Source organism: Thalia democratica, unplaced genomic scaffold (assembly GCF_965202585.1).
Source record: "Thalia democratica unplaced genomic scaffold, ktThaDemo2.hap1.1 HAP1_SCAFFOLD_1574, whole genome shotgun sequence".
NCBI lineage: Eukaryota > Metazoa > Chordata > Thaliacea > Salpida > Salpidae > Thalia > Thalia democratica.
This window is the reverse complement of record NW_028140412.1, coordinates 1-27,513: the sequence shown is the minus strand read 5'-3', so window position 1 is coordinate 27,513 and position 27,513 is coordinate 1. Positions and strand designations below refer to the sequence as shown.

The 27,513-nt window shown below is 29.9% G+C and overlaps 3 protein-coding genes across 3 annotated transcripts; all 3 read left to right on the top strand.

Annotated features, from left to right (window-relative positions):
• Positions 1-48: 48 nt before the first annotated feature.
• Positions 49-14,168, top strand: LOC145848631 (uncharacterized; the record flags this gene model as incomplete). The annotated part of the gene is made up of 41 exons (XM_082953974.1): positions 49-156; positions 220-376; positions 455-723; positions 863-982; positions 1,057-1,158; positions 1,596-1,703; positions 1,766-1,922; positions 2,107-2,270; positions 2,484-2,588; positions 2,659-2,778; positions 2,979-3,080; positions 3,142-3,249; positions 3,534-3,693; positions 4,141-4,304; positions 4,520-4,624; positions 4,695-4,814; positions 5,023-5,124; positions 5,185-5,292; positions 5,536-5,695; positions 5,947-6,110; positions 6,350-6,454; positions 6,523-6,642; positions 6,866-6,967; positions 7,038-7,145; positions 7,432-7,860; positions 8,086-8,205; positions 8,384-8,485; positions 8,541-8,648; positions 8,859-9,018; positions 9,292-9,455; positions 9,764-9,868; positions 10,111-10,230; positions 10,509-10,616; positions 10,878-11,145; positions 11,449-11,612; positions 12,356-12,463; positions 12,638-12,757; positions 13,009-13,116; positions 13,266-13,373; positions 13,602-13,760; positions 14,032-14,168. Coding segments are annotated over 40 exons (5,502 nt in total), but the record flags the coding sequence as incomplete, so codon positions are not given.
• Positions 14,169-17,494: 3,326 nt separating this feature from the next.
• LOC145848629 (uncharacterized) lies at positions 17,495-19,693 on the top strand. The gene is made up of 6 exons (XM_082953973.1): positions 17,495-17,599; positions 17,974-18,093; positions 18,667-18,774; positions 18,931-19,039; positions 19,226-19,384; positions 19,557-19,693. The coding sequence occupies exons 2-5, from the start codon at positions 18,005-18,007 to the stop codon at positions 19,307-19,309; spliced, it is 390 nt and encodes a 129-aa protein (XP_082810099.1). The 5' UTR covers positions 17,495-17,599; positions 17,974-18,004; the 3' UTR covers positions 19,310-19,384; positions 19,557-19,693.
• A 2,535-nt stretch (positions 19,694-22,228) lies between these two features.
• Positions 22,229-27,379, top strand: LOC145848632 (nebulin-like; the record flags this gene model as incomplete). The annotated part of the gene is made up of 15 exons (XM_082953975.1): positions 22,229-22,329; positions 22,599-22,718; positions 23,011-23,118; positions 23,338-23,442; positions 23,502-23,606; positions 23,866-24,087; positions 24,362-24,466; positions 24,725-24,844; positions 25,154-25,366; positions 25,592-25,783; positions 25,939-26,064; positions 26,295-26,399; positions 26,618-26,734; positions 27,017-27,124; positions 27,269-27,379. Coding segments are annotated over exons 2-15 (1,758 nt in total), but the record flags the coding sequence as incomplete, so codon positions are not given.
• Between the last annotated feature and the right edge of the window lie 134 nt (positions 27,380-27,513).

Sequence of the window (27,513 nt, the reverse complement as noted above, 5' to 3'; positions counted from 1 at the left end):
CTAGGTTTTGATCTTTAAAGATAATATAATTATATCTAATTTTTTTAGTACGACTATGTCCGCGACCACGAAAAAACGAAAGCAAAGAACAGGTACTTTGTGACAGAGACTCCGTTGTATGAGCAAATAAAGGATCATGATAATCAAACTAATGATGTAAGTTTATCAGCAAATACTTTTTTTACTTGTATTGTTAATAATTAAAACACATGTTTTTAGATTAAATACAAAGAAGAGTTTGAGAACAATAGGGGTCAAATGATTGGTACAACTGTTACCATGGATATGGAAAGAGCAAAGGAACTTGAACCAATCAAAAAGCAGAAATATGAGGCTGATGCCAAAGCTGCACTTGCTCATACTAATGTTGATGCAGGTTAGTTAGGAAGAGTTTAAAAAAATTATTTAATTCAATTACCAATCAATTTATCGTTAATAATATTTAATTTTATAGAGGGTCAAGTCATTGCACATGCTCTGAACATGACAAACCAAGCTTCGGATAATGTTTACAAATCTGACTATAAAACCGAGGTTCTTGGTACATCGACTAATGATCCAGCAATTGCTTATCCTGAACATGATCGCTTGAAGAAGATTCATGATGACACCAACAAGGCAGCTTATCAAAAGGATAGTAGAGCTATGATGAAGAAAAATGTTTATCCAGTTGATGCACCTGAGTTTTTAAGAGCTACGGAGTCTGCTAAGAATGCTAGTGATGTAAGTCAATGTTAAACGAACAAATCATTATTACAAAATCTATTTAAACACAGAAGTGTAAGAAAATGTGTTTTATTTTTAATAATAGTAGTAGTCAAGTAACTCACTGGAATTAAAAAAATAATTCTACTACTTATAGAAACACTATACCAAGCAACGTGGCGAGGTCATAGCTGCTTATCGTGGATACCAAACTATGGATTCCAGAGTTCATCCAGATGTTGTTAGAGGTCAAAAAGCTCACAATTTGATTAGTGATGTAAGTTTTACATATTTTATTAAACTAAAAAATGCTATTAAACTATGCTAGCATTTAATCCTTTTATCGTTTAGATTGTGTACATGGAAGATTATAGAAACTCAAAAGAAGTTGTTATCTTCCCATATACATTGACAGACCACTATGATAATACACAAGCTATGCAGAAACTTAAGGTAACTTAAATTCTCTTTAATAAAAATAAAATTTTATTTGTTATGTTACAGAATTTTTATAAAAGTTAAGTTCAATAAAAATTACTGTAAGTTATTTATACTTATTAAAAATAATAAGTTCAGCTAAGTCTTGAAAACTTTTCAAAAATTTATTTAAGAGTTTAACTACTTTTTTATCGAAATCAAAATTATATTTAAATCAAATAGCGAAATCACAGTTTTCAAACTCTTATAAATTTAGTATATTTTCAGTTTACTATATAAAACTAGTTTGTTTTACGACCCTAAAAAATAACATAAACAAAAGAAATAAACCTTCTTCAAAAAAAATTTAATGAGCTACTATATTAAGCTAAGTAACAGATAAAAACTATAAAAAATAAACGTGTTGGAAACTAGTATTGATCCATATAAAAAAAATAAATTTAATCTTTCAGTACGACTATGTCTACGACCATGAAAAAACGAAAGCAAAGAACAGGTACTTTGTGACAGAGACTCCGTTGTATGAGCAAATAAAGGATCATGATAATCAAACTAATGATGTAAGTTTATCAGCAAATACTTTTTTACTTGTATTGTTAATAATTAAAACACATGTTTTTAGATTAAGTACAAAGAAGAGTTTGAGAATAATAGGGGTCAAATGATTGGTACAACTGTTACCATGGATATGGAAAGAGCAAAGGAACTTGAACCAATCAAAAAGCAGAAATATGAGGCTGATGCTAAAGCTGCACTTTCTCATACTAATGTAGATGCAGGTTAAAAAAATATATAATTAATTTTTTTATAATATTTCAAAAAATTAAAAAACTAGTATATTTTTTAATGTTAAGTTTGTTTAAAGAATAAAAATATATTAATGTAAAAAAGAATTATACTTCTATATTAAACTTTTAATACTTGATTTTAACTCTTTAACTTTGTTAATATTTTAATTCATAGAGGGTCAAGTAATAGCACATGCTCTGAATATGACAGTCCAAGCTTCGGATAATGTTTACAAATCTGACTATAAAACCGAGGTTCTTGGTACATCGACTAATGATCCAGCAATTGCTTATCCTGAACATGATCGCTTGAAAAAGATACATGATGACACTACCAAGGTACTTTTGAGATTTAAGATTACGGCTGTTGTATGAGAGTATTTTATGAATAAAAACAAAAATACTTTTAAATGAGCAGAGTATTAACTTAAAAGTTTAAGTTAATTTTGGCTTCATGTATACAAACTTATAACTTAAGAAAAACATAAGAGTCGGTAACGTCAAAAACATGTTATTATTAGCTGATTTGTTGATAAAACGATTTTTTTGTAGAAGAATTACCAAGCAGAAGCAAAGAAAATGATGGAACAAAATATTTACTCCATCGATGCTCCGGAATTTGCTCGTGCCACTGAATCAGCTAAAAACGCCAGTGATGTTAGTTTGTTTCTTTTTATTTAAATTATTTTTACTAAGAGACCAAAAATATATGTTCTGATTATTTCAGAAACACTATCAAAAACAAAAGCGCGAAGCAATTAATGCGTATCGTGGATATCAAACACTTGATTATAGAGTTCATCCTGAAGTCGTTAGAGGAATTAATGCCCATAATCTCATCAGTGATGTAAGTTTGGTTACGGATTTTACAGATTTTTATATATTTTATTTGCTTTTTTACCTCTCGATAGATAATTGCTAAATTATTTTGTTCAAAATTAGCTTTTTTGTAGTAAAATAGTTTAAATTTTAAAGGTTTTAAACCTTCGTTTATATAGCTACTTCTTGTAAACAAACGTATAAACAAAACAACTAAATTTTTTTTAGATCGTGTACATGGAAGATTATAGAAATCGTCGTGATGTTGTTTGTTATCCTTTCACATTGACTGATTTCTATGACACCACTCAAGATATGCAGGCTCTTAAGGTTTGATTAAATTACTTGTTTTATTTTGAACAACAAACTCAACTATTATATTTGTTTACAGTACGATTATGTGAACGAACATGAAAAATCCAAGTTTAAAAATCGCTACTTTATGAATGAGACTCCACTTTATTCTCAAATCAAAGAAGTTGATGCCTCTACTAACCCGGTTTGTTTTGTTTATTTATTTATTACACCCATACGTTGTAAACTTTTTTAATAGAAGTTAAAATTAAACGTAAAACTATATTTGCTTTACTTTTTCAAACTAAGATACAAAACATTGCTTTTAGTATTATCTTGTTTGAAGAAGAAACTTCTATAACCTCAAAATTTTCACCTTTTTTTGATTTCAATGAGCAAAAAAGTAATCTAAAAACACTGCACATTTGTTCTAGTCTATAATCCTATTGATAGTTAGTCAAAATAAATAAAGCTTACTGTATTTCACAGTTGAAGTACAAAGCCGCATACGAGAATCAGAAGGGCATGATGATAGGTACGGACGAGACGATGGAAATGACGTTATCGAAAGACCTCGCTCCAATCAGGAGCAAGAAGATCTACGAAGCCGAAGCCAAGGAGGCGCTGCACCATCATAATGTTGATGCAGGTATGAATGATGTTAGAAATGTGCTGAAACAACTAGTCATCAGTGGCGACGTATTATGACGTCGTAAGGAGTACAAAGCAGCATAAGCTACTCAAATGAATCTCTCATACAAAAATGTTCCTTTTTTTGCAGTTTTAACATTCCTAATATTTTAATATATGACATAATATCCTTTAAGGTAGATCAAAATGCTTTGTATTCTTTTTAATGTCATCTTACATCATCCTAGCTAGTCATAACAGAATTTTTACACAGTTGGCCTTGTTAGTACTTTTAATTAAAAAATCATAGACTAGTTTCCTATAACTTCAATGTTTTAATCTCTTGTTTAATAAACCTAAAACTCTTTTTATTTTTAAACATATACGTACTAACAACTTTATAAAATTGATACAAAGTTTAACATAGTTATTTTAGTCTTTTTAATCAAAAAGCTTTTTTTTTCAGAGGGTCAAGTCATAGCACATGCTATGAACATGACAGTCCAAGCTTCGGATAATGTTTACAAATCTGACTATAAAACCGAGGTTCTTGGTACATCGACTAATGATCCAGCAATTGCTTATCCTGAACATGATCGATTGAAGAAGATTCATGACGACACGACTAAGGTAGTTTTGATATATAAGATTATAGCTCTTGTATATATTAAGGATAAAGACACAAATAACCTTTTTAAATAAACAGATTATTAACTTAAAAGTTTATGTTTACTTTAACTTCATGCATATAAACTAATAATTTTCAATACGAACAGAAGTATGGTTAAGGTGAGAAACATTATTTGTTAGTAACTAGTTTTTAATAAAAAAAGTTTTTTTTGTAGAAGAACTACCAAGCAGAAGCAAAGAAAATGATGGAACAAAATATTTACTCCATCGATGCTCCAGAGTTCGCTCGTGCCACTGAATCAGCTATCAACGCCAGTGATGTTAGTTTGTTTCTTTTTATTTAGATTCTTTTTACTAAGAGACCGAAAATATATGTTCTGATTATTTCAGAAACACTATCAAAAACAAAAGCGTGAAGCAATTAATGCGTATCGAGGATACCAAACTCTCGATTATAGAGTTCATCCTGAAGTTGTAAGAGGAATTAAAGCTCATAACTTGATTAGTGATGTTAGTTTGAACACAATTTTTAAACACCTATTTTGTAGGTATTGCTAACTGATTTACCTCTCAATACACTGTTACTAAGTTAGTTTGTTTAAAACTTGCTTATTTATAGTGTATATATTTATAACGTTTAAATTTCTCAAGATTTTAAACCTTCACATATATAACCTCTTTTTGTGAAAAAAACCATGAATCAAAAAAAAAAATCTAGATTGTCTACATGGAAGATTATAGAAATCGTCGTGATGTTGTTTGTTATCCTTTCACATTGACTGATTTCTATGACAAAACTCAAGATATGCAGGCTCTTAAGGTTTGATTAAATTAATTAGTCTTTTTGAACAACAAACTAAACTACTATATTTGTTTACAGTACGATTATGTGAACGAACATGAAAAATCCAAGTTTAAAAATCGCTACTTTATGAATGAAACACCACTCTACTCTCAAATCAAAGAAGTTGATGCCTCTACTAACCCGGTTTGTTTTGTTTTTTTTATTACACCCCTACGTTGCATACTTTTTTAATAGAAATTAAAACTAAAAAACTAAACTTTTTTAGTATTATCTTTTTTAAAAGAAGAGGCCTCTATAAAATCGAAATTTTAATCTTTTTTTGATTTCAATGAGCAAAAAAGTAATCTAAAAACACTGCACATTTGTTCTAGTCTATAATCCTATTGATAGTTTATCAAAATAAATAAAGCTCATTGTATTTCTCAGCTGAAGTACAAAGCTGCACACGAGAACCAGAAGGGCATGATGATAGGTACGGACGAGACGATGGAAATGACGTTATCGAAAGACCTCGCTCCAATCAGGAGCAAGAAGATCTACGAGGCCGAAGCCAAGGAGGCGCTGCACCATCATAATGTTGATGCAGGTATGAATGATGTTAAATAATTTTGAGAGTGTTAAATATTGTTTAAGCTTATACGATTTAAACTAGTAGTTTGACAAAACTTACTAACTTGCTTTAGATAAGTTTTATAGATTTACAATATACTTCAACTTTTTAGTTTAAGAGAACAAGTTAACAAACTTAGGTATTTTATGATGAGTTAATTTTTTACACTTTTATTTAGTTTTAATTAAAAAGTACTCAACTTAATCACAAAAGTTAACTTTTTCCAGAGGGTCAAGTCATAGCACATGCTATGAACATGACAGTCCAAGCTTCGGATAACGTTTACAAATCTGACTATAAAACCGAGGTTCTTGGTACATCAACAAATGATCCAGCAATTGCTTATCCTGAACATGATCGCTTGAAGAAGATTCATGATGACACGACCAAGGTAAATTAAAACAAGTGTTGGTTATTCAAGTTTCCGTTACGGTAAAAATAAGAAATACAGTAACAAATAAAATAGACTTTTATAAAAAGCCTTAATAGAAATCATAATTTATCTGTAGCTTATACTGATCAAATGATAAGCAAACTTTTAAAACACTTCCATTAACTTTGATAAACTGTACACCTATTACATATAATTTGAATAAACTGTATTTTATATAAAAATAAATTTATTTTCAGAAGAACTACCAAGCAGAAGCAAAGAAGATGATGGAACAAAATATTTACTCCATCGATGCTCCGGAATTTGCTCGTGCCACTGAATCTGCTATCAACGCCAGTGATGTTAGTTTGTTTCTTTTTATTTAAATTATTTTTACAAAGAGACCAAAAATATATGTTCTGATTTTTAGAAACACTATCAAAAACAAAAACGCGAAGCTATTAATGCGTATCGCGGATACCAAACACTTGATTACAGAGTTCATCCTGAAGTTGTAAGAGGAATTAAAGCTTATAACTTGATTAGTGATGTGAGTTTGAATACAGTTTTATAAGACTTCTTTCGTAAATATTAGAACTCATTTACCTTATAATAATAAAAATAAGTAGTTAAAGTTTGTTATTTGAAATTAAAACACGCTTAGTAAACACTTCTTTTTGCATTGTCAAATTATATTTCAAATTACTGATGCATTTTAAGATTTAAAAGCTTCATATACAAATAGTTACTTATTTCAATTAAAAATTTCTTAGAAAGTGTACATGGAAGATTACAGACATCGTCGTGATGTTCTTTGTTATCCTTTCACATTGACTGATTTCTACGACACAACTCAAGATATGCAGGCTCTTAAGGTTTTATTGAGTTGTTTATATGTCTAAATAGTAGTTAACAATACACTAAGTACTCATAATAACTTTACAGTACGATTATGTGAACGAGCATGAAAAATCCAAGTTTAAAAATCGTTACTTTATGAATGAGACTCCACTCTATTCTCAAATTAAAGAAGTTGATGCCTCTACTAACCCGGTTCGTTTTTTTTTTTTTTTGTTTTTTAGATTCAAGCTTGGTCTTTTTAGTAAAATTTAGAATTAAAACTAGTAATAAAATCTGCAATGTCAAACTTTTGCCATCGTTAAGTTGAGAAACATTGATTTTGAAATTTAGACTTGTGCAAAAAAAGTTTGTTCTTTGTATAAACTTGTTTCTTAATTCTAAACTTTATTAACAAACAAGCATTATTATTGCTAACATGAAGTTTAAGAAAAAAACCACTTGATTCAAACATTTATCTTCTTAAATTTTTTCTGTACAGCTGAAGTACAAAGCAGAATATGAGAACCAGAAGGGCATGATGATAGGTACGGACGAGACGATGGAAATGACGTTATCGAAAGACCTCGCGCCAATAAGGAGCAAGAAGATCTACGAGGCCGAAGCCAAGGAGGCGCTGCACCATCACAACGTGGACGCGGGAGCGCAGGAGATCGCGACCGCCATGAACATGCAACCGCTGGCGAGCAAGAACTTCTACAAGCAGGAGTACAGGGAGGAGGTCTTGGGCAGGGGTCCGGCGGATCAGGCCATCGCGTACCCGGAGCAGGAGAGGCTGAAGAAGGTGCACGACGTCAATCAGGAGCAGAACTACCAGCGGGAGGCGAAGAAAGGCATGGAGAAGACGAACATCCCCATCGACGCGCCGCCGTTCGTCCTGGCTAAAGAGTCGGCGAGGAACGCCAGCGATGTTAGTTTTTGATGATTAAAATCACTTTGTTTTAGATATATTTTTGATTTTATTTCAACTTTTTAAACACTAGCGTTTTAGTTTTAGACAATGATAACAACTGTTTGTTTTATTTCACCTACTAAATGCTAGCTTTTTGAAAACTTAATACAAACATTTTAAAACAAAGTTAGTTTATCAGAATAAATGAGACAAGATAAAACTTTACCAAAATATTTTTTTCAGAACATCTATAAGAGGAGCAAATGGGCAGCAATCAACAAGCATCGCGGTTATCAAACACTCGATTACAGGGTCCACCCCGAAGTTGTGAGGGGGCACAATGCTCATAATCTCATCAGTGATGTTGGTTTCGGTTATACTAATAAACAAATGATTTTTTTTGGTTTTTATTAGAAAAAAATAAGAGATTAAGTAAATTGTGCTGTTTTTAAGCATTTAACAAATATTAAAGTCTAAAAGTACTTTGTGGATAAGAAGTATAAAACAGATAAAGATAACTAATATAAGTATAAAAATACAGATCGTGTACAAAGAAGAGTACAGGAACCGCAAAGATATGGTTATATTCCCGTTCACCTTGACTGATTTCTACGATCAGACTCAAGACATGCAGGCACTCAGGGTAAGATCTATAAATAAAAGTAAATGATCAACTATTAAATACGTTGTTTTTACAGGTTGATTACAAAAAGGAAAACGATAAGATGAAGCAGAGTAACAAGTTTAATGTTGTGAAGACCGACTTGTACGATCAGTACAAAGCTAATGATAAAGTCAAGTCCGATGTGAGTCATATAAACTAAAAAATCTATAATTTAGACAAACTTGTCATAGTTGAATAAAGCATAATATTATTTTTGACTCAGGTGTTGTAAATTTTATAATTTCTTACACTTAGAACGTAGCTTATTCTTGAAAAATTAAGAAAAAAAAGATAAAAAAGCGAGCTCACTTGTTAAATCTGAGACATACATATATTATTTACAAACTTACAGGTTGCTTACAAGGAGGATTACACGAAAAATCAGGGCAAGATGCTGGGAACAGACGAAACGATGGAAATGACTCTTTCCAAGGAGCTGAAGCCTATTATCAGCAAGAATGCTTACAAGGAGAAAGCTAAAGAGTTGCAAACTGATGTCCATCACGACATCGGTTAGTATTGTGCTTTAAATTCTAAAAAAGTAACTACAAAACATTTTGTTTAAGTTGAGTTGATCATAAAAAAAAACAAACAACAAATAAAAATATTTTCATTAGAAACAAAAAAAACATTCTTTCAAATTTTACAATCAAAAATTTCATCAACTAAAACACTAAATTTGTTAGTTTATCTTACTTTTAAATTTTAACATAATATATGTGAAATAATAATGTGATAATTTTTATAAAAAAAAGATTGTTAATATCTTATCAAAAACTCAATAGGTGGCCAGGAGATATCGCACGCTATAGAGATGCAGCCGATGGCTTCGAAGAACGTCTACAAGCAGGAATACATGCAAGAAGAAGTAGGATCCGCTCCACAGGATGTAGCAATAGCCTATCCCGAGCACAAGCTTCACAAAATAATGCAGAGTCTCATTGATAAGGTTTGTAATTTTGTTGTTATAGGAAAATAATTACTTAACTTTTATCGCGCTTCCCGACCACAAACTAAACAAAATAATGCAAAGCTTGATTGACAAAGTTCGAAAGTTGATGCACAATTTCTTTAAAAAATAACCTTACTTTTAGATTTTTCATCGCTTATCTCTAGAACAAAGTTCACAAGATAACGCAAAGCGTCATTAATAATGTTTAATACACGAACTATTCTTCTTATTATTATTGGTATACTTTTTAGTTTTTCAAATTTTAAATTAAAAACAAGATTTATGCATTTTTATTTTTCAAACAGCCTGAGTACATGCAAGAAGCAAAGAAGCTTTTGGAGGCAAACAGATACAATTTAGATGCAACTGCGTTCTCACACGCTAAAGATGCCATGGATAAATTTAGTGACGTTAGTGTTTTATTTTCACTAAACTCAAACTGTATGAGCTCTTTTTACATATTTGAGATTTTTTTATTATACAACAAATGATTAAAAACAATGCAGTGATTTCGATATTCAGCGTATAAATTCAGCTGTACATAAAAAAAAAACTAAGCCGTACTTAGCATCTTAGTTATATTTAACTTTATATAAGACCAAAATATAAATTAATTCAAAAAGGTTTTTTAAGTTATATTGTTTATTTACAGAGAAAATACAAAGAGGAAGGGTTGAAGATCCGAGACGCCAACAGAGGTTTCCAAACTTTGGAAACCAAAAACCACCCGGTTGTGAAGCAAGGAATACATGCGTCTGAACTGATATCTAAGGTGATAAATTAGTTAATTATATTAAAATGCTAAATAGAATGTATTCATATATTTATTAATTTAAATAATTAACTGTGTAACAACTTAAATTACGGTTGTTTACAAAACCATTTAAGAATCTATTTTGTTTTCACTTTAATGCAAATTAAATAATATTACAGTAACAATTTTTTTTTTGCTCCCATAAAGATTTCACAAAAATTAAGCTTTTAAAAAACTTATCTACTTGTAACTAATTGCTTAAAAAGCTATATATCTAAAAAACTACAAAAATACAGCGCTTGTACGAGAAAGATTGGATAGAAAGTAAGAAGCAAATTTACTATCCGTTTATATTCACACCAGGGTATGAATCTGCCCAAGAAGCAGCCCAGTACCTCAGTGAAGTTTGTTTTTGTTTTTTAAAATAAAACTTCATACAGTTTTAAGCTGTACTAAAGCTTTTATATACAAAAGAGTATGAAAAACAAATAATCTTAAAAGTTAGAATTTTTTCCAGTTTTTCACATTAAATTTTTAATGTGAATTTTTAATCAATTTAACTTTTTCAATTAAGTAATTTCTTTTCTAAATTCTTATGAATGGAAAGCAGACAAGAAATAACTCATTCTTACTTCTCCTTACTCCTTACTTATTTCCTTCTTCAGAACGTGTACATCAAAGACGCATCCAAGCAAATGCCCAAGAACAAGTACCTGTACACGGACACCGACAAGTACAAGGGTGACAAGTCGCTGGAGGGCGCCGTTCAGGGCGGCAACTACGTCAGAAAGTACCTGGCAGAGAGGGGGATGCTGCATCCGGTGGAGACCACATCAGAGATGGAAATATCCAAGATGATCGCTCCGTTGATCTCGCAGAAGGCTTACTCCAAGGAAGCGAGAGACGTCATGCAGAAATACAACCTCGATATCGGTTTGTTTTTATATAATTGTTACGTCAAAGCATATAGATATCAGTTTGTAGTATTAGCAGTTTAGATTAACAAAAGTTTTTTATTGGTTTCTTAACCCATAAAATAATGGTTTGATTTTTTTAAGAAGAGAAAAAAATATTTGTTCACAACAGTGTTATTTGATAATTACAAAAACATTTAAGATAACTCACGCGAAAACAAAACCGAATTAAATTCTTTTAAGTCTAAGTTAGGCGCCTCAAGTACGAATGTACATTGTTTCAACTTTGTACTCTTACTCTAAATATTGTAAAAAACAACAGGTACGCAGGGAATAGTTCACGCGGTAGTCTCGCAGAAACTTTCCGAGAAATTCCCCTATTTCGAAGATTACATTGTCAATATGAAGGGTCACGCACCCAGCAACGTTGCCATCGCCTATCCTGAAACTGAAGTCATCAAGAACGCAGACAGGCTCGCCAGCAAGGTAAAACATGTTTACTAGATTGTAAGTATTGTAAGGGATTTTTTTGATTTATTAACATTATTGTCTAGAATTTTCAAAACATAATGTAACATTATTTTATATTGAAATTTTTTAAAACTTTAGAACGTGTACAAAACATAATGTAACATTATTTTAAATTAAAATTTTTAAAAATTAAGAACGTGTACAAAACATAATGTTACATTATTTTAAATTGAAATTTTTAAAGCTTCAGAACGTGTACAAAACATAATGTAACATTATTTTAAATCAAAATTTTAAAACTTTAGAACGTGTACAAAACATAATGTAACATTATTTTATATTGAAATTTTTTAAAACTTTAGAACGTGTACAAAACATAATGTAACATTATTTTAAATCAAAATTTTTAAAACTTTAGAACGTGTACAAAACATAATGTAACATTATTTTAAATTGAAATTTTTAAAACTTCAGAACGTGTACAAAACATAATGTAACATTATTTTAAATCAAAATTTTTAAAACTTTAGAACGTGTACAAAACACAATGTAACATTATTTTATATTGAAATTTTTTAAAACTTTAGAACGTGTACAAAACATAATGTAACATTATTTTAAATTATAATTTTAAAAACTTTAGAACGTGTACAAAACATAATGTAACATTATTTTAAATTATAATTTTAAAAACTTTAGAACGTGTACAAAACATAATGTAACATTATTTTAAATTGAAATTTAATTCAACCAATCAGAACGTGTACAAGGAGGAAGCAAAGAAAACTCAGGATACCGACTACACTCTACCTGTGGACATTCCTGAAATCCAGCTTTCCAAGATGAACGCTAAACTCATTAGTGATGTTAGCTTCAAATGTATTGTATACTAATAATATAAAGCTAACGTAACCTGCTAAACATAAAACTATTAAAGTTCTAAACCCTTGTTTAATATGAAGAATATTGATTGTTTTTTACTTCTTTGAAATACAAACAACTTTCTATATATACAAAAAAAACATTTTGTTTGATTACAGAAACAGTACAAGGCGAAGGGTAAGGAGATAAACGACGCTTGCACGGGTTACAAGAACGTTCTGCCACATCAGAACCCTGTAATTGTTCAAGCGGAGAAGGCCAACAAACAGATATCAGACGTGAGTTTTTATAAAAAACTTTATCATAAATGAAGTAGCTAGCTCGTAAAATATTGCATTGAAAAATTAAAACCCAAATTGCTTTTTTTATCAGTTTAATACTTGTGATATTAATCATTTTAAAGTTTCAATAGCTTGTTAGTGATTACATCAATGGTTTACGTAATAAAGTGCAACAACTTGATTTAACAAATAAAAGTAAAAATATATAAAACACAAATCTTTTTATAAATTTTCGTTACAATTCACAGAACGTATATAAGCAAGATTATCAGGACGACAAAGCGAGGATTTACTATCCGTTCCAACTGACACCAACTTACAATGCGGCATACATGGCTAACATCAATAACAGCGAGGTACCAATATTACTAAGTGTTATTTATATTACATCTAGGAAGAACTTCTTTTTAATTAGTTTAAATTGTTTTCTATAGAAAGAGCCCGTTTGCTTCTTTATTCAATATTGATTTATTTTTGTTATAACAAGTACCTGTTTGTTTTATAGAAACTGTACAAAGCTGACAATGAGGCCACTAAGATGAACAACAAGTTCTTAGCCAATGAGACGCCGATCTTCAAAGCCATGCAACCAGCAGTTGATGTGCTCTTCGATGTTAGTTTGTTTATTTTGATATTAAAATTTTTTATAATTGATAACTCTTCAATTAAAAAAATATCAACCAGAAAACTACTATCAGCAGTTAAAATGTTACATTTAATTAATCTAACTTATTAACTGTTTTCAGAAAAAAAGCTACTTAGAATTCAAGTACTCAAACTTTCTTACACATAATAACGTTCACAAGAAACTTTAATCTTCAACTAAACTTTTTAAATGCAGAAAAAGTACCAGCAAAAGTACGTGGATTCGCGCGGTCACTGGCATCCGGTGAGGAGACTCCGGAGATGGTGATCTCCAAGTTCATCCGACCCCTCATCAGCCAGAAGATGTACGGAGATGAGGCCAGGAGAAAGATGTCTGAGTACAACCTCGATGCTTGTTTGTTTACTTTAATATTTTAACAAATTTTAAATTTTAAGATTACCTTTAAAATCATTAAAGAAGGGTAAAAATAAAAAGGAAATTACGATGCTCGTTTGTACAAAAAGTAAGACTGAAGTAAATTAAATTTAAATCAAATTTATTATGTTTACAGCAAATACTAGTAAAAAAGAGTAAAATTTCATCAAGTTTAACTTCGTTGACATAACATTGTGATATTTTCGTAAAACTATTTAAATCAATTTATTATTTTATGCCTCCGCAACAGCAACTCAAGTTGTAGCACAAGCAATAGTCGCTCAGAAGCTCCAGGACAAGCAGCTGTACACATCAGACTTCAAGGAGAACGTGCAAGGAAAAGGTCCAAAGAACGCCGACAACTCGGCTTATCCGGAGAACGAACGCGCAAGAAAGTGCGCCAAAATTCTCAGCCAGGTAAGAACATATATAGATAATTTCAATACTTAATAATGTACGGATTTAATTGAAAAGAAAATTACACTAAAAAAATGATAAAATATATAAAAAAAGCCCTTAGCCAAGAGAGATAAAATAAATTGAAATAACAAACTTTTAAACTTGAAACTAAATAGTAAAGCAAGTTTAAACAGTCAAGGCCGACTGTATATCTAAATATATGTGTATATGCCTGTATTATAAACTCTTTTATATACTTTAATTTAAAAATATTCAAGGTTGGTTTTGTATTAAGACTATAGAAGGATTTCGGAATAATTTGTTTAACTTAGTTATGTGATCACTGTTTTATATTGTACAATTAAACTTTCAGGTCATTTATACTAAAGATGGTATTGAGGCAAGGCAAAAGTTCACTTTGCCAGTGGACAATCCAAATATGGTCAGAGTCAAAAATGCAACACAGCTTGCGAGCGACGTTAGTTTAAATTTTTATTTTGTGAGAAATTGTATTATATACTGTTGAGTAACAAGAGTATTAAGTAAAGCGAAAAACAAAAGTTACATCAGTTGATATTAAAAGTTTAAGACTGTTGCTTTTGTTTTAGTTTCGCTTGTCTTTAAAAGTAAAACATTTTTAATCTTAAGAATTTACAGTGTGAAAAAAAAATAGAGATAGTCTTAAATATGATATTAAGTAAAAAAAAATATAAAGTGACACTTTTTAAGTCTAAAAATATTTACTTTCGAAATAAAAGTTTTTTAAGCTAAAAATATAGACATTTTAACTCAAACTGACATACACAACAGATTGCATACAAGAAACATGGTGAAAAGATCACAGAAAAGTGCAGATTGTATTATGTATTAATATTTTTATCCCTAATTTAAACAGACTGCATACAAGAAACATGGCGAAAAGATCACAGAAAAGTGCAGATTGTATTATGTATTAATATTTTTATCCTAATATAAACAGATTGCATACAAGAAAGATGGTGAAAAGATCAATGAGGAGTGCAGAGGTTTCCAGACATTAGACAGCAGACATCATCCCGTTGTTGTCAGATCTGAAAAAATTGCTAAACTTCTGTCTAATGTTAGTTTGTTTATACATATGTGTACATGAAACGTTTTGTTGTATTATTATATACTTAACTAAAACAGTATTAACAGCTTTAAATGTTCACTTATTGTTTTAAATTAATAAGAAAGTGATATAATCATCAAAGAATGCTCAAAAGTTTTCACTTTATATAATGCTTATTTATTTTTTACATAAATATAGAAAGCGTATAGAGGAGAGTGGGAAGCAGATAAATCAATGGTTTATTATCCGTACCAACTAACTGCTGAATACGAAGTCAACGCCCTCAATCAGCGGCTTGATGTTAGTCTTAATAAAACGTAATGGCTTAAAAAGTAGCTAACATATAAAAAAAAACCAAACTTCTAAAATAAGTCGATGTATTTTAAAAGCTAGAGCTTCTGACTATAATCTATAAGTGTATCTTGAAAGTTTTCATTCATTTTAAAAAGAGTTTTTCATATGTTTTACATTAGAACGTTTATCTTGTATACAATTTTTAATGTTAAGCTAAAAAATCTTTATTTCAAAAAAAAATATTCAACTTAGGATGAGTACACGCAAGACTACGAAAAGAAGAAAGCAAACACAAAGTATGACGTAACTGCAACACCTAATTACCAGTACGAACAAAAACATTATGACGTTGTTGGAGAAGTAAGCTAACATAATAATATTAAGTTGTTACCTAATTACCAGTACGAACAAAAACATTATGACGTTGTTGGAGAAGTAAGCTAACATAATAATATTAAGTTGTTACCTAATTACCAGTACGAACAAAAACATTATGACGTTGTTGGAGAAGTAAGCTAACATAATAATATTAAGTTGTTACCTAATTACCAGTACGAACAAAAACATTATGACGTTGTTGGAGACGTAAGTTAACATAATAATATTAAGTTGTTACCTAATTACCAGTACGAACAAAAACATTATGACGTTGTTGGAGACGTCAGTTACGATAAATGCTACGTAGCTTAATCAACTATTTTAAACAGTAGTAGGCTTAAAGTTAAACACAACAAAAACATCTTTACTTTTTTTCAAATCGTATGTTCTGTTCAACTATGTGATAAGTTATTGGTAACATTATACTAGAGCACTTTTTTATGTTCCAAAACAAACATTGGATCCTTAAAAGTTTTACTTGAAACTCACTCAAGATGTTAAAACTGATCTCAAGGTCATGTATAAAATCCTTCACAAGCACTTTTTACAGCAAAACTACAAGAAGAACTACATCGAGCATATGGGTGAAATGATCGGTACAGACGTGACTCCTGAGATGGTCATCTCCAAGGAGATGAAACCAATTGTCAGTAGAAGTTGTATCAAGATGATGCCAAGAAGTTGCAACCTGATGTACATGTGCATGGAGGTATGCTATTGCTGATAATTAACACGAACTTTCATTGTTTAATTGCGTTGTTCAACAATTTGAAGTTTGTAACTTACAAAAAAAGTAATAATAAGTCTTTATTTGGCTTAATTCTTATTTTTGAATTTGTTTTTTTTCATTATATATTTATTTAAAAACCGATAGCACATTTATCTACTAAAAACCATTGACTAAGTATTTATTTATGGTTTCATATTGGTTTGAAGTTTATCGATATGCAACCAACTAATTCGAGTCAATACAAAAACATTTTACAAATACACTTAGACGGACAGGAGATAGCAAACGCTATGGATAAGCAACACCTAGCTTCAAAGAACTTGTACAAGCAGGTTTACAATGATGAGCAGGTCGGAAAAGCTCCTAGTGACGTCACAATTGCGTATCCGGAACACAAACATCACCACAAGATGTCAGACCTCGCCAGTAATGTGAGTGTACAGTTGATAAATAAATAGTAAATAAAAACTTCAAGAAACTTAATTAAACATGCTGTGTAACTATTATAAACAATTTTTAAACAAGTTAAACTCTTTTAGAAACTTTTAAAAACAAATTCTTTTAGATCTATTTAAGTAACAAGGAACGTGTAAAAAATTTTTAGTCTCTATCAATAGTCTATGCTTAAATTTAGAAACTAATCAAAACGTTAAGATAACTTTTTAACAAAACTTTTAGCTAATTTAATAACAAGATGATTTAAAAGAAGTAAATTAATTTACAAACTTAAAAAAAATCTACTTTATAATTCTTACCAGTAGTTCCTTACTCGAGTTAGAAACTTTTATTGTGAAAAAATTAAACTTTGTTTTTTAAAAATAGATTCCTTATGTGAAAGAAGCGAGAGATCAAATGGCTGATGTGAAACTTCCAGCTGATATTCCAGCACTTCAACAAGCTAAACAATCAATGATTCTTGCCAGTGATGTTAGTTGTTTTTAAATATACAAACTATAATGAATTTTAAGTTACTTTAACAAGCTAAACAAAAAGTAATACTTGCAAGTGATGTTAGTTATTTTTAAATATGATTTAGACCAAGTTCAAATATAAAGTACGTTACTATTAAGTTTCATGTTAATCATAAAAAGTGTTAGTTATTTATAATTTTATCAATTAGCTGTAGTTTAAAGTACTGCTATTTTATCACTTCCGCCTAAAACAAATACAAAAAAGTATTTTGAAAAACAAAGACTGGCTAAAACTTACTATTCGAAAACCTTATGCAGCTCTTATCTTCTAATTTGTTTGTAGTTATGACACATGTTGAAAAAAATCTAACATTCAAAACTCAACAACAGATTGAATATCAAAAGAAGGGCAAAGAGATCAATGATAATTGCAAGGCTTACCAGAAACTGGCCCCCGAAGTCCATCCTCTTGTCAAGCAAGCCAAGAAAGTTGCAGACCTTGTTTCTGAAGTAAGTTAAAAAAAAGAAACTATAAACTATCAAGAATAAATCCAAAACTTTTTACAATTTTATAAAAGTTACAAGTTACTTATTCAGTTTATAAGTTGTTCAAATACTTTACTTGAAAATGTAGTAAACATAAATTAAAATGCGTTTTATTTTTTCTTCAATGTACCGAATAGAGTATGAATATAAAAAAGCTCTTATTTCTTTCCTAATTGGTGTAATTTTTTATTATATTTTTACAGTCTAAGCACCGTAAAGATTATAAAAATGACAAACATCTTGTTTACTTCCTAATAAATAAAATTATTAATTAACTTTTTACAACCGAAATAGCGCAAGGAATATGAAACTAACAAAGCTCTAGTTTACTTTCTAATAAATATAATTATTTATTTAATATTTTAGTCGAAATACCGAAAGGAATATGAAAACGACAAAGCTCTTGTTTACTTCCTAATAAGAATATTTAACTATTTTAATATATTTCAGTTTAGATATCGTAAGGGTTATGGAAATAACACGGCTTTGGTCTACTTCCTAAATATTATAGTTAATTAATAATTTATTATCTTACAGTCGAAATACCGCAAGGATTATGAAAATGACAAAGCTCTCGTTTACTTCCCAGCTCATCTTACTGCTGAGTATTTTGCTGCTTCTAAAGTTGCTGACCTCACTAGAGACGTTAGTTACAAATTAAATAATACTAAAATGTTGAAAAAGTTTGAAGCTTATAGTTCTGTAATTAGTTTTTTTACAAACTTGAAAAAGTATTAAACTTAAGTTACTTTAAGATTTTACTAACAAAAAAATTAAACAATGAATAATCAACTTTCATAGGTCAACTACACAAAGGGAAGCAAAACGTAAGAAGGATCAGAACAAGTATCTTTACACAGATACAGATAAGTACAAGGGAGACCAAAAACTTGACTCTATTGTTAACGACGTGAGATTTTATTTAGTAAAACGAAATTGTAGATAACTAGTAGATATATACTAGGTAAATTAGTAGATAGAATAACAAAAAACATACTTTTCATTTAATATGAGTTATTTGAGCGATATAAAAGATATAAGAGTTATGTAAAAAACAGCAAACATTGTAAATTAAAACGGTTATCTGTACGAACAGCTGAAGTATGTGGAAAAGAACTTGGCAGCCCAACCTCACTGGACTCCGTGGAACAAACTCCTGAGATGGTCATTTCGAACTTGATCGCTCCTCTGATCTCGCAGAAGGCTTACTCCAACGATGCAAGAGCCGTCATGCAGAAATACAATCTTGATGCAGGTCTTAATTTAAAATGATATTTCAAAGTCACGTTGTTTTAACTTTTTTTAAAGATGTGTTAGACTTTAAAATATAACTTTTTGTAATTTTATAGAATTTTTCTTTTAATCTCCCTAAACATCAACTTAAGGAAAAAATACTTCTATTAAAAGTACTTTCTTTAAATTTTCAGCCACGGTTGGTATCGTTCAGTCGCTGTACTCGCAAAAGCTCTCGGAAAAAAGCCCCTACATCGAGAACTACATGGCTGAGACTTACGGAAAAGCTCCTAGCAACATCGCCATTGCTTTCCCGGACAATGAGAGAATCAGAAAGAATACAACGATGGCTAGCAAGGTAAAAAAGTACAACATTTTAAATAGACGCGTCTAATCAATGAGAAGAATTAAAGTAGATACGTTTGAAAATGAACTACTTCAAAAAAAACTAATTTTGATCTCACTGATATCTTTCTTTTGGTATAAATTGCAAGTTAAATCAAAAGATAAACTGTTTTATTTTTGTTTTTAGAAAGCTTACAGTAAAGATGCCAAGGGATCAATGGGAGATTACACTCTCACAACTGAGATGCCTGAATTGGTGCAAGCTAAAAAGTCAACAGTACTTGCTAGTGATGTTAGTTTTATATTTTTTATATTTATGAACTACTACAAGCTAAAAAGTCTACTGTACTTGCCAGCGATGGTAGTTTTTTACTTATTTAGAAGCACAACAATATACATTTTTGCAACAAATATTTTAGATTACCTTTGAGCTCTACTTTACATGCATACATTTAAACATACTTTAAAATATAGTTAAGTTTATCAGTAAGAAAAATAGGGTGAATATTTTTATATATGGTTTCTTATAATTAAGATTTCCTAGTTGCTATGCTTTCATTCAGATGTACAACATTAGTCTACATAAAACAGATAACATACGTAGCAAAGGGCAAAGCTGAGAACGCTTTGTGCCAGGAGGGATTCACCAAGATGGAAAGTAAATATCATCCTGCAGTTAAACAGGCAGACAAGGCCAACAAGCTCTACTCTGGCGTAAGTTTGCTTAACATTGCAGTTAACAAATATGCAGTACATTGCATTGTTTCTTTTGTTATTTTTTATGAAAACTGTTCTTGTTACGTATTTACATTCAAAAAAATTAAAGATAATGTATTCAGATACACATAAAAAAATAGTTAGAGGCATTTACTTATTAATCATATCAATTTACAACAATTATCGCAACAGAAACTGTACCGAGATGAATACGAGAAGGAGAAATCTATGATTTACTTCCCTTTCAACTTCACTCATACTTATGATGCGGCTCATGACGCTGCTATCAACTTAAGTGATGTTAGTTTTTAAATAAATTACTTGTAATTTTTTTTATCCAATTTCACTCATACTTATGATGCAGCCCACAATGCTGCTATTAAGTTAAGTGATGTAAGTTTTTGTAACAAATAAACATTATTAGTAGTTATCTTTTATTTAAGTTTTCCTTTTTTTAAGTGTTTACAGTATAAAATACTTATAGAACCTACACTATTTTAAAAACTTGTTTGAATTTTGAAAAAAAAAACTAGTTTACTATTTTTACAAAATTCTAAAAACCTTTTTTTTATTTAACAGGTTGAGTACAAGAAAGAGCACGAAAAGAAGAAGATGAACAACAAATATCTGATGAACGAAACTCCGATGCATTTGGCGGGAAAACCTGCTAGAGATACCCTCTTCGACGTACGTTTACTTTTGATATTTAATTTTTTTCCTATTTGAAAAAAAAAAATCCGCTATGAATTACAAATTTAACACTCTATAGCATTTCTTTTAACGATCAAGTTCAAGAAAATTTCACATACTTATAACTAAAAACAGAAAAGATACCAGGCCGACTTCGAAAAGAGTCAGGGACACAACTTGGCGGTTGAGGAGACTGCGGAGATGGCGATCTCCAAAGCGATCCTTCCGTACGTGAGCAGGAAGAGGTACCAGGATGAAGCGTGGAACACACTTGGCAACTACAACCTTGATGCGAGTGAGTTGATACAAACATAAAAATTGTAAAAAATTACTGTCATACATGGATGTTTTGATGTTTTATTTTATACACAGTTGTGTTTGATATTTCTTTAATCTGAGTTCTTTCAACCGTTTTTTTAATTTACTTTGATACACTTATGGTCAAATTAAAAAAAAGTAAACTAACAAGTGATTTCCAGAAAGTAAGTTGTATGTCGCATAGTATGAATTTAAAAAGTAATTTGGAAAACTTAAATGTAATCTAAACCTAAACACCGCAAACTAAAACTACAACCTATATTCTCTCAAGGAACACAAGCGGTGGCACACGCTATCATCGCGCAGAAGCTGGCAGACAAGGAGTTCTACACGGAGGAGTTCAAGAAGAAGATCGTTGGAAAGGCTCCGGTGGATGCGAGCAATGAAAATTATCCGATGAACAAACAAGCCAGGCACTGCGCTAAAATACTCAGCAAGGTATTTATAAGTAGAAAAACATTTCGCATTAAGCAATAGTTTTTCAATGAACATTTATGATGACTTGGATTAAGTGGTTATTCTTTTCATTATATATTTTTGTAAGCTATTTTCCTAGAACAATGTTTTTGTAACTAAAACAAAACTTCTAATGGTATTTCATTTTGCACTAATACATTGTTTATATGTAATTGTACAGCAGCTGCTAAAATAAATTTTCAGGATACACAAAAACTGTTTATTTAAATATTTATTATAACGAGTCTTAATTAGTTAACTTTTTTTGTACTTTTTAGTGAACTTGTTTACAAATTTAGACAAACTCAACGTTTTAACCTAACTTTTTATCCGATAGCTTGTTTACGAGAAGGATTCGAAAGCTGCCAGGCAAAATGTCAGGATTCCAGCCGAAATACCTGAAAACATCAGAGTTAAAATTCTACCGCTCTTGCTAGTGATGTGAGTTTCAATATGATGGCCATATTTTTTGTTTACAAAACAAAACTTTTACCTGAGTCTATTCATCATTTTACTTACAAAATATTGATATATTTAAAAGTTAATTTTGTTACTATTGAAGGTGATTATAAATTAGTTATCAAATTTATTTTAGACTTCACTGCAACAGAAAACTTTTTTACTAAAACTTTTTCAGTACAATAGTAAAAACATCATAATATAAATAAATCGTTCTTACTGCTTGTTTAAATTATTAATTTTCACAACAGATCAAATACAAGAAGCAGTTAGGAGAAACTTTGGATGAATGCAAAGGATACCAAAAATTAGATGGTCATCTGCATCCATTAGTACTCAGATCCAATCATATGTATGATCTTCTTTCTGAGGTTTTATATTTTTTTTGATAAAAAGTTTTGAAGTAAACTTTTTCTTCAACTTGAATTTTATTGAGGATAAAAAGCTAAGTAAGATTGGTGCATTTTGATTTATATATTAAAGTGTAAACTTTTTAAATAAAAGTTTTTTTTAAATAAAACAATAATAAAGTAAAAAATAAACTTGAGTAATCACATAACAAAACTATATAAGTTAAAACGTTTATACAAAATACACTAATTTTGCATTTATTTTAGAACTAAAGTAAACTTAAAATATGTCTAGTATGAATAATTCAAACAGAAAAAATACAAAGAGGAGTATTTGAATGACAAGGTGAAGGTTTACTTCCCATACAATCTCACGGCTCCTTACGAAGTTTCTGCTAATCTTCATGATATTACTGCACCAGTTAGTTATTTGTTTAACACTTGTATACACAGCTTCTCAATAGGGTTGTTAATGTTTATAATCATGCTTAATTTTAAAAGTATTACGTTCAATTAGAATTAGTTTTTTATAAACTTGAACAAAACTTTAAATACTTTAATTACAGTGATCATTTTTGGGTTTACTTATTTATATTTTATATCAAACAATAATATACTTAATTAACAAATGTTTTGCTAGGAAAACTACACAGCACAGTATGAGAAGGATAAGAAAAAGAACAAGTTCAATGTGGCTGAAACTGAAAAATACGACTTGGACAAAAAATTACACGATCTTGAAGAGGTATGTGTGAAAGTATATTTTTTAATACTTCATGAAAACTAAACTTTTTATTTCAACAGAACAACTACAAGAAAGCAGCAGTGAAAAAGCTCAAAGATTTGACAAGCACCACAGACGCTATGTACGATCAGCACATCAAATCTGTCAAAGACTTGCCAAGCAAGGTGAGAACACATTTTAATTAGTCGTAAATATTTATTCAGCCTATGATAGCACAAATTACCTAAAGCTAAACAACAAACATATTTTATCCTCCTACAAAAAGTATTCTTTTCAACACAAAATCTAACTTAACCTGATTTTTTGTTTAGTTTAAAAGTAAACCTTGAAATAAAAAAAACATGCAATTTAAAAAAAAAATATCTGTTTAGTAACATATTGGTTTTAGCTCACATTTCTTAAATATCAACAAACTTATCACAGAACGCGTACGCAGTGGAAGCTAAGAGGATGATGGACAAATACAACTTGTCAGCCGACATGATCCAATTGGCCCACGCCATCAGCTGCCAGCCGCTCTCTAGCGCCAACGTGTACAAACACGACCACGTGATCAATGACGTAGGTAGGGGAAACACCGGCAGCGATATCAAGTATTACCCGCTTTACGTGAAGGCCAAACAGGCAGACAACATTCTCAGTCAGGTTTGTGTGTTAAAAACTGCTATTTTGTCACAATTTTTTAAAGTTAGGGTTTCTTTTAAATTAATTTCAACAAATATTGAACTTTCTATATCCAATTTTTAATTTTTTTTTGAGTTAAGTAACAGAACGTTAACTGCTATTTCCTAAGTTCCAGTATGACTTATGCTTAACTTAACAAATTAAAAACTGATACTTTAAAAATTAAGGTATAAAAAAATACTAAACACATAATAGGCAAGGTCTACAACAAATACTAATTAAGACTAATCAACAGATTGTGTACGTCAAAGATGACAAGGACAGATTACATGAATGTACCATCCCTGTTGATAATATCGACTTGACTAGAGCAAAGAACGGAACAATCCTTGCTAGCGAAGTTTGTTAATATTAACTCATAAAACAGTTAAAACAGTTTTCGTGAGCTGAATTTTTGTAAGCATCAGTTAGTAAAAGATAAAAAGCTAGTAATTCTAAATATAATTAGAAAGCTCTTGATTTTTTGAATAAATTTTTCTGAAGTATTTCGGATACAAACTTTTGTTTAATTTTTCAAAAGTAGTGTTGATACATAGCATAAAACAAAATTTTCCTAAAAAAATTTTAAACTGTAAACTAAATATGAAATTTTTACCAGATAAGCTACAAAGCTGAAGGCAAGGAAGTAAATGACAAATGTCAGGGATTCAGGAAACTTTCCAGTAACCAGATTCCTGTGATGAAACGAGCAATGGACGTCAACAAAATGTATTCAGATGTAAGTTTATTTGTGTATATAAGAAAGAAACAAAAGATCTACTCTGTATTTTTTTTTGAAATATTCACTATATCACTTTGCATAAAAAAGAAAACAGTTTACATCAACAAAAGTGTTTAAGCTTTAAAAGTTAATATTATGGATGAAAAACTTAAACAACCATCCTATACTAAATTACAAATTAATGAATAAACTATTGCAAACTTATGTAAAACAAACTTTACTATAAAAATTGAAATAAAAATATCTTAAATTACCAAGTAAAAACAAATTAGTTAAACAAAATACCAAAAACTTAAATTTTTATAGAAAAAATACAAGCAAGAATACATGGATGACAAAGGTGTAATTTATTATCCAGTTCATCTAACTGCTGAATATGAAGCAAACAAATATGCTGATAAGTTTATTCATGGGCCAAGCTACACGAGTGACTACGAAAAGAAGAAAGGAAATTTCGCATTCAAAGTAACTGATACTGGAGAATATCTTGTCAGCAAGGACCTTATGAAACTTGCTAATGTAAGCTCGAAGTATTGTTTTAAATATAGTGTTTTATTAGAACTGTAGTCATATACACATTGTTTGACATTCTTCCTTATGTTGTAATAAGTTAATTGATAAGTATGTTTTATTTTATATACTAAAAGCATTTTTACTTCATTACGTAGTTGATAAAAGCTCTAAATGTACAAATTATAACAAAAATGTAGTAAAATATAAATAAAATATTTATCAACTTTACAGCACAATTACTGCGTGGCTGCATCAAAGACCGCATTCACATCTGTGGACGACGGGTTCTCCATGAAGAACATCAAGAAAGTGCAGCCCTTACTGAGCATGTACTATTACAAGGATGCTGCCAAGAAGAATTATGATAAGTACAACTTGGATGCGAATGAACAGAGAATTGCTCATGCATTGGAGGCTAACAAGGTGATTGTTTTATATATTAAGATATATTTCAACTGTTTTATTCTAAATAAATGGATTAAACTTCAACCTACCTATGTGTTTTAAACTGAATTTACGATAAAACTCATATAACTATAACTCATCAAAATATCAGACAATATATTTTTTTCTTTCAGCTGAGTTCTGAGTACCAGTATCACAAGGAGTTTGAAGACAAGATCAGAGGAACTTTGCTCCGGGAACAGTTGGAACACTTCCCAGAACATCAGCACGCGATGAAGGCTGTCAAACTGTTCAGCAAGGTAAGAATTCTATTATGATTTCATAACAATAAGTGTGCAGTTACGTTATTGTATAAGTTTAGTGAGAAGTTATAAATTCTGTTAAATTAAATAAATAGTACTTATACAACAAAAAGTAAAGATAAAAAGGATTCAAGATAAAATTTATTTAAAACTTTTGTAAAAACAAATGTCTGTTCAATATTCAAACATATCAAGTTATTTTATTTTAAACTACTTTTGTTTTTCAGACTGCTTATAGCAAGGAAGGTAAGGAAAATTTCAGTTCCTTTACCATTCCTGAAGACATGCCAGCAATAAAGCATCCACAACAAGTTGACAAAATTATCAGTACTGTGAGTAGTAACATTTAAAAATATAACTAACATTGTAAGCTTACAAGTGTAAAACATAATGTAGTGCTTTTTTTATAGTAAATACGATATAACTTTATAATGATTATGAAATGAGTCGTGCATCCGATAGCATAAAGGTTTTTTTTAAATCTCTTATAAAATTAAGTTATTTTTTAGTAGTAAAAAACATACAAACGATATCATAAAACTAAATGTAGATTCAGTACAAGAAAGATGGAATGAAGGATGCTGACATGAAAGGATTCTACAAACTCAACAGCATTCAACACCCTATTGTCAAGAGAGACATGAAATCTACTGCTACTATCAATGACGTGATTAAACTATTATTACTTACTAAACGTACTCTATAAAATAGCACTTTTCAGACTACTTGCTTTTAACTTTTAATTTATTTATTTTCTCAAGGTATCATTTGTTATATTTTTACGTAGTTTGGGTTTAGATTTACTATCATTATATAAAATATGTTATATAATTAAAACAGCTGTAACCATTTAGTATATACAAACTCATACATTTTCGTTTTGCCAAAATCTTTTTGTATGATATTTTTATCAAACATATAAATTTAACTTTAAAACACTTTTAAACAGCTCAAGTACAGACAAGAGTACCATGATACAAAAGCACAAGTTTATTTCCCCTACAATGCAACTCCCGAGTATATCAAGTTCATGGATACATATGATCTGTGCAAAGAGGTACCAGTTTAATAAAAACAATAACTATATACATTGTACTGAAAGTTTACTTTAAAAAAATTAAATCAAAAAAGAACCAACCAAAAATCATTTGAAAAAAATCATTGTATTTTTTTAACTTAAATGATGTTTTTTGTTTATTAGGACGAATACAGAAGATGGTACAAAGAAAACATGCTTGGCGAAGGAAATTTCCCTCTAACAACCACAACTGGTTACCAACAACTAAAAGCCCTCGAGCCTTTTACTAAAGATGTGAGATATATCTTTTTGTTCGAGAAAATTTTAAATTTACTTATAGAGTTTAACTTGAGTACTACTAATATAAATTATTAAGTATTATAAATACTTTTAAGTATACTTTTATTTTGTTTTGTTTACTTCTGGCT